General features: G+C 46.5%; 1 protein-coding gene across 1 annotated transcript; it reads left to right on the top strand.

Annotated features, from left to right (window-relative positions):
- The first annotated feature begins 3,196 nt into the window (after positions 1-3,196).
- LOC123144328 (serine carboxypeptidase-like 45) lies at positions 3,197-6,674 on the top strand. The gene is made up of 10 exons (XM_044563428.1): positions 3,197-3,710; positions 3,929-4,030; positions 4,166-4,261; positions 4,521-4,613; positions 4,712-4,791; positions 4,878-5,159; positions 5,284-5,411; positions 5,540-5,632; positions 6,050-6,167; positions 6,250-6,674. Exons 1-10 carry the CDS (start codon positions 3,449-3,451, stop codon positions 6,400-6,402), a joined length of 1,407 nt encoding a protein of 468 aa, XP_044419363.1. The 5' UTR covers positions 3,197-3,448; the 3' UTR covers positions 6,403-6,674.
- The last annotated feature ends 1,197 nt before the right edge of the window (positions 6,675-7,871 follow it).

Raw genomic sequence — 7,871 nt, forward strand, 5'->3', positions numbered from 1 at the left:
CTGAAAAAATGCCCCAGTCGTGCCCCCAGGATGCCGAAAATCGCCGGTTCGGCCCGTTTTAGGGCCCGACGACCGCAGGCCGAACCCGGCGCACTGGGAGGCGATCGGGGGCTCCGGTGCAAGGGAAAAGCGTGGCTGGCCCACACCGTGAGGTGTAAAAGTCAAGTTTTTCTTCCCCGACTCGCCTCCCACCCCCCGCGCCCTCGGCCGCCACTAGCTGTATCCCGGCGCTGCCCGCCGCCCTTCACCGCTAGATAGCCAATCCCCGCCATCAAAAGAGCAGAGGTTCGCTGAGGCAGCCCTTCCACCAGGAGCTGGGTGTTTTTGCCGCCGTTTCCGGCCGCGGAAGGGCAGTTTAGCGGCGGGTACACGCCCACCAGGCGCTGCCTGCCTTGGCGATGGACTCAGACGACGAGGAAGCGCTCGCCGCGCTGCTGGAGGAGGAAGCCGAGGCCGACGTCCAGGAAGAAGAGCATCTCATGGTGCTCGCCGCCCTCGCCCAGCTGCTGGCGAGCAATGAAAAGCCGCGGCGAGGTGGCTCGGCGCCGAGGCGGGTGAAAGCAAAGAACCGACATCGTCTCGGAGGCTACTGCATGCTCTAGTCCGACTACTTCACCGATGCTCCACTTCACGGCGACAAAACATTTTGGCGCCGTTATCGGATGAGCCGAAAGCTCTTTCTCAGGATTGTGAATTCCATCCGGGAGTTCGACAGCTACTTCAAGTGCAAGATGGATTGCACCGGCAAACTTGGATTCACCTCGATCCAGAAGTGCACGACAGCGATGAGGATGCTTGCATACGGAGCTCCCGGTGATTCACTCATTGACTATGGGCGCATGGCCGAGTCCACCACCATTGAGTGTTTCTACAAGTTCTGTCGGGCAGTGGTGGCAGTGCTTGGACCGCAATACTTGAGAACACCCAATGCGGAAGACACTGCTCGGATCCTAGCACAGAATGCAGCAAGAGGATTTCCTGGGATGCTTGGAAGCATCGACTGCATGCATTGGAAATGGAAGAACTGCTCATTTGCTTGGCAGGGGATGTACAAAGGCACCAAAGGCGGTTGCAGTGTGGTACTTGAGGCGGTGGCCGCACAGGACCCCTGGATTTGGCACTCCTTTTTTGGTATGCCTGGAACTCACAATGACATCAACGTGCTGCAGTGCTCCCCTGTCTTTGCCAAGCTTGTTGAAGGTCATTCTCCTCCGGTGAACTTCGAGGTCAATGGACGGCACTACAATAAGGGGTACTACCTAGCTGATGGCATCTATCCGAGATGGTCTACATTTGTGAAGACTATCTCAAACGCTGTGCGAGGAGGCAAGAAGTCCCACTTTGCCAAGGTGCAGGAGGCTTGCCGGAAGGATGTCGAGCGGGCATTTGGTGTGCTCCAATCTTGATTTGATGTTGTCCGGTACCCTGCTCAGACTTGGTCGAAAGATCAAATATGGGAGATCATGACTTGCTGTGTCATCTTGCACAACATGATCATCGAGAGCGAGCAAGAAGAGTCAGTGTTTGACACTGAACCATACTACAGGCAGGGTCCTCTAGTCGAAGTTGATCACCAGCTACCGGCAACCCGGATTGCCTACCTCAGTATGCGTCAGGAGATCCGAGACCCACAGATGCATCATCAACTGCAGCAGGATCTGGTGGAGCACCTATGGAGGCTCAAGGGCGAAGTGTGATGAAATATGAGTTTTTATTTGTTGAACTATATAACCTGTATTGAACTATTTGTTGTTGCACTATTTTGTTGAACTATTTGATTTTCTGTGATGAACTATGTGATAAAAATATATTTATATTGGTAATTGAACGCCGAGCCACGACGAACCACGCCGAATATGGGCATATTCTCGCCCATATGTGCCCTTTATTCGCCGAAAGTGGGTCGAAAACTGGGCCAATATCGACGCCTTGGGTGATGGCTGGATGCCTAACCGCCCCCAGCGCCGGTTGTATCGCCGGCTCGCCTAGGGGACGATTTTTATGCCTTTTGAGGAGCCAACGGCTGAAGATGCTATGAGAGTTGGATTGATGACCGGGTTTGAGGTGCACCGCTGTGGGCGTACAGGGGCCGGAATAGGTCTTGCTGTAGATGTAGATGCTCTGAGGCCTGTGCCGGGCCCGTGTATCGACCGCGCGGCGCGCGCGTCCGCTAGTGACTCGTGACGCCTTGATAAACGAGCCTATGCTTCACTCACTCAACAGTGTCTCGGGTGGCATCTACCTCCTCCGGAATTATAAAATTAGCCGTTGCAGGCGAGCGGCCCACCCCCAAGTACCAACACACCTGCGTTGGGCAGGGGCTAGAGATCATAACAACCACACGGCCTTTTATCCCCTCGTAAAGCGACCAGTCACCCTGGCCTGTTCCTCCGATAACCGTATACCGAGACCGAGACCTGCGTAAATCCAAAAGCAAGCGAATGTTTTCGAGCATAAAAGAAATCGCCGCATGAACGAACGAACCTCTTCTTCGTTGTCCGCCATCTTTGCACAAGACAGCAGTTTAAAAAGAGCGGGACTGTGGAAGCCCCCGGCTAAAAGGCCTACTTTTTGTAATGCGGGAAAGGCTTTTGAACTTGGGTCCATCTTGTCCCTCCCTCCCCCGTTCTCTCTCGTGTCACGTGGCCCGTTGCATTATTGGTTTCCGTTTATGTTCCCGAGGTTAATTTTGAGCTGCAGCATCCTTATCAGTTTGATGCTGTATTGTGTAGATAGATGTGACGAGTGTCAAGTGTGCAAAGGGATTGTCATTTGCTTTGTTGCTGGTGTAATACAAGTATCCAGCAGTATATACTTGTAAGCATTTTTAATGAGAGAAAGGGACATACTCCTACTACATGGTACAATTATTATAGCGTGTGCCTAGTGGCTACCTGGTCACGCGCTGTCTTGTCAGCGTGTTGTTTGTCCCGACAATGCACATGCAGCAGTCCTTTTAGACGAATATAGTAAGCACCTATGTGCAGCAGATTTCTTTGCGTCCATCACCCGCTAACAGTGGAGACAAGATCCTAAGGAGCTTACCTTTCTTACAAAGTTAGTCCGAAATGCTAATGCTAATGCTACTAATGCTAATCTCATAGTGCAATCTTAGGTCAAGTACGACTGGAAAACATGCATAATTAATGAAGTACTAGCAGTGTACTACCTTTTATATTCTAGCGCGAGCGCGTGCTCCAAGCAGACAGAGGTCTCGCTGCTGCATCTGCCAGTTCCACTCTCTCCCCCCTGCTCCTCCCACTGAATCATTCGTCTTTTGATTATTTTTCATCTCCTCCATCGCTCTCCTCTCGAGGCAAAAAGACCAGACTTGACTCTCCTGCCTCCTCCTCCTCACTCCCTCCCTCGCCGTCCAATCCCCTCTTGCTCCAGCCAGCTCCTCCCGCTCCTTTCTCCAGCCAAACCCTCTCTCACTGCCTTGAAGACAATGCCGGCTCCAGTGTGCCGCTGCAGGCCATTGGCCATGGCAGTGCTGCTACTCATTGCTTCACTTTGCCATCTCGGTTCTTGCAATGGAGGAGCAGGAGGAGGCAGGATCACAAGGCTCCCTGGGCAGCCGGAGGTGAACTTTGGTCAGTACTCGGGCTACGTTGAGGTGGATGGCAAGGGGAGCAGGGCTCTCTTCTACTACTTCGTGGAGGCGGAGCTTGATCCTGCCACCAAGCCCCTCGTGCTCTGGCTCAACGGAGGTGAGTGTTCCTGGTGTATCTTGTCACTTGTGCCATGGCATTCTCTGAACTCTTTCGCTTTCGTCGTGTATCTTGCTCCCTGCTTGCTTGCAATGCTCTAATGGAGTAGATTTCTTCTTTGGTTAAGCTCTGTCAAACCAGAATGTGATCCGAACTCTGGTCCTGCGTTCATTTCTGGACTCTGGAGATATCATTGGTTCGATGGTTTTCTTGTTTAGGACCTGGGTGTTCTTCACTTGGTGTAGGGGCCTTCTCAGAGAACGGCCCTTTCAGGCCCAGCGGGCAGGCGCTGGTGAGGAATGAGTACAGCTGGAACAAAGGTGCGTGTGAGGCCAATGAGTGCTGCCTATCTACCTTTTCTGCAACTCTGCATGCTAATTCCAATTCACGAGCCTTTTGTTGGCCCAATAAAGTTGCCACATGCCTCACTGTTTTGGTGGTCTTGTGTTGTGCAGAAGCTAATGTGATTTACCTGGAGACACCAGCTGGTGTTGGCTTCTCCTACTCTGCTGATGCTGCCTACTACCAGGGTGTGAATGACAACATGACAGGTAGGAGGGCTGACTACTGAGGGTTTTTTTTTTGCGGGTGACTACTGAGGTTTATGATTGAAAGCTTTCGTGCATCTGTCTGAATGTTGCTGTTTTCTTACTGGATATATAGATGACTGCCTGTTCGTAGATACACCATTTGTAGGAAATAAGTTCTTACCACTTTCTTAGCAGTTGGGTTTATGTTTTATCAGCAAGTCTTGAGCCCTTGAGTGGGAGTTATGATGGGCACTGACATTTCTTTACTGAATGAATAAAGCAATGGACAATATGGTGTTCATGCAAAGGTGGCTTGAAAAGTTCCCACAGTACAAGGGCAGAGAGCTATACATTTCTGGAGAGAGTTATGCCGGTACATACATATGTACACCTTCGTTTACAGTCTTATTAATAAAACGTGAACAACTCTTGGCACTCTCTAAATATTCAGATATTCTTTGCATGTGCCAGGGCATTACATTCCACAACTTGCCGAGGTCATGGTTGAGTTCAATAAGAAGGACAACATCTTCAACCTCAAAGGACTTGCTGTAAGGAAAACCTCAATCAGAATAAACCGATTAACTGTTGATGCATTTTTCTGTTTCTGACCGAAACAGTTTTGTTGCTGGTATAGTTGGGCAATCCTGTTCTTCATTTCACCACCGACTTCAACTCGAGGGCAGAGTACTTCTGGTCTCATGGCCTCATTTCAGACTCAACATACAGGATTTTCACGTCTGTTTGCAACTACTCCCGCTACGTCAGCGAGTACTACGGTGGATCGCTTAGCCCGCTTTGCGCGAGGGTGATGAACCAAGTAACCCGAGAGACTAGCCGGTTCGTCGACAAGTACGATGTTACCCTCGACGTCTGCTTGTCTTCGGTGCTCTCTCAGTCAATGATCCTCTCCCCTCATGTATGCTCGTAGTCACAAACTGATCAGAATCCGTATCATAGGGTAGCTATCTCTTATCTTGTTTCTGAGAAAGAAGGCAGCTATCTCTTATCTGATGTGGCAACAATGTGGCTGTGCTGTGCAGAAGCGTGTTGGGCACCGCATCGACGTCTGTGTGGAGGACGAGACGGTAAACTATTTGAACAGGAAGGATGTTCAGGAAGCGCTCCATGCGAAGCTCATCGGCGTAAAAAAATGGGCAGTTTGCAGCAGGTATTTAATCTACAGACTAATTTAACATATTTTAAATAAAATGTGACCTTTGGAGAAAGATACAGATTAATAAGTATGTATCTGTTATATCTGACCATAGTTTGTCATGTTTTTCTGTTTTGTTACAGCGTTCTTGAGTATGAGCTCCTCAACTTGCAGATTCCAACAATCAACATAGTAGGATCACTGGTCAACTCCGGCATCAGAGTACTAGTTTACAGGTATAGAAGGATAAATGATTAAAAGAGTAGGCTTTTTTTTTCCTCATATGCATCATAAAGGTCAGGAATATCTTGATAGGAAACAAAAAGGATTACAAAGCCTTGTGTTTCACTGCCTTTAGCCATGGTATTAAAATACTGGAACTTTCTTTGCGGGGCGCTAATTAAGAAATCAATGAAAGTGAAGAATCAGGTGTGTAGCATTACTGTAAAAATAAAATAAAAGGATTGAAAAGCCTATAGAATTGGGACTTGACATAAGGTTTTGGAACATTGTACTTTGCCAGCTTTATATCACGGTACAAATTTGCACCAGAACCTTTTCCTTCGGACGGTCCTCTCAAGTCTCAACTTTGGGAAGCATGAAGCTCAGGCTTAAATGATGTAACATGTAGCATTTTTTGCTTGTAAATTCAGTGGCGATCAAGACTCGGTGATCCCTCTAACGGGAAGCAGGACACTGGTGCAGAATCTAGCGCGCGATCTAGGCCTCAAGACGAGCATTCCGTATCGAGTTTGGTTCGAAGGGAAGCAGGTGACAACACAAACATACCGTGCAAACTGAAGAGCAAGTTATGTAGCATTTTCTTCCAGTGCTGAACGATCTTCCTATGCAGGTTGGTGGGTGGACTCAGGTATACGGTGAAGAGCTCTCCTTCGCCACCATCAGAGGAGCCTCACATGAGGCGCCATTCTCGCAGCCTGAGCGCTCTCTTGTGCTCATCAGGGCATTCCTACAAGGCAGGCCTCTGCCGGAAACCTTCTCATGATAGTGGATGTTGCCTCTGCAGCTATGAAAAGAGTTGCTAGTCCTGATTAATTCTGCAAGGGGTTTAGTTATGTAAGAATGTGTCTGCTTTGTTCTTCATGTTCCTAGCTGTCTGAAGCTGCGGTAGCAGCATTGCTCTAAAGGTTTTTGGTTTCTCTTTCTCCTGTATTCGAGGCTTGGTAATTGTTCAAAGAAGTTCCAGCCAGTTCTTTTTGTGCTCTTGTATGTAAATTACCTTTATCACCTTGTCTCAAGCGTGGCTTTGCTGTCTGACTCGCCTTTGTGGGAAGGTTTGAAGCAGGTAAAATCATGAGCGTGGATTTTTTAAGCATGGCTGCATTGGAGCACCTTATTTTAAATAGTTTAAAATTCACATTTAAAGTTCCAAAAGAATCCGAAAATAATTCTACATGATCATATGCATGTATATTACATATGTGTAAAGTTTGATGATTAAATAAGTAAACATGTGAGCTATAAAAAAATGACAAAATGGTGATTTCTAAATATTGAATAATACAAGCATTGTTCGTATAGCCATCTGCATATGTGACACTTGTGAGGCATTGTACCCACTACTTATCACACTTCAAAAAAGAGAACCACAATAACCAACTACGACATTCTAATGCTTGTGCCATTTACTTCTTTTTTTGTTTTCTTCTACATCAGTTCACAGCTGGGCCAGCCCATTGTTGAACCGGTCCTTTTATCACTATTTCTATTTTTTCTTTGTCTTTCTTTATTTTTTTTCTTTTTTCCTTCTAAAAAATGGTCACACTTATAAAATTTTGTTCAAAATTTTAAAAAATGACCGCTTTTTAAATTTTATTCATAAAGTAAAATATTCACTTTTTAAAAAAACTGTACAAATATATCAAAAAAATTGTTCGTTTGAATAGAAAAATGCTCACATAAATATAATTAAATTTCTGAACATCTATTAAATAGAAAAAATGTTCGTTTAAATAGAAACATGCTCACATAAAAAAAGAACACTTTTAAAATTTGTGAACATCTATTAAAAAAATAAAAATGAAATATATCAACCAGTGACCGGTTTTTGTTTCTTTTTCATTCTTGTTCTTTTCCTTTTTTTGTTCCTTTTCTTTTTCAAAAAATGGTCACATCAATATAATGGACCCAAATTTTTCCACACACTAGCATCACCATGCCTTAGCATCCATGAGAAATTCCATTGAATTCTGACAATTTATGCATTTTCTAGGGTGTTCCTGGTCAAAAAACCCCAAAACACTAACCGAACGTGACACAACGTGCATTCGGTGTCCGAATTTCTTCAAATTTTGCATGGAGGCCTTCCATGAGTATGCCCACATGCATGCAAAATTTGGTTTCATTTCATACATGCCAAGAAGCACACCATGTTCAAAGGTGGTGGTTTGGGTAGGCCGGTAGGGTAAGTCTGAGTTCACTTTTTTTCCGCAACAATAAATGGCCCGAATTTTT

The sequence above is a fragment of the Triticum aestivum genome, chromosome 6D (assembly GCF_018294505.1).
Source record: "Triticum aestivum cultivar Chinese Spring chromosome 6D, IWGSC CS RefSeq v2.1, whole genome shotgun sequence".
Classification (NCBI taxonomy): domain Eukaryota; kingdom Viridiplantae; phylum Streptophyta; class Magnoliopsida; order Poales; family Poaceae; genus Triticum; species Triticum aestivum.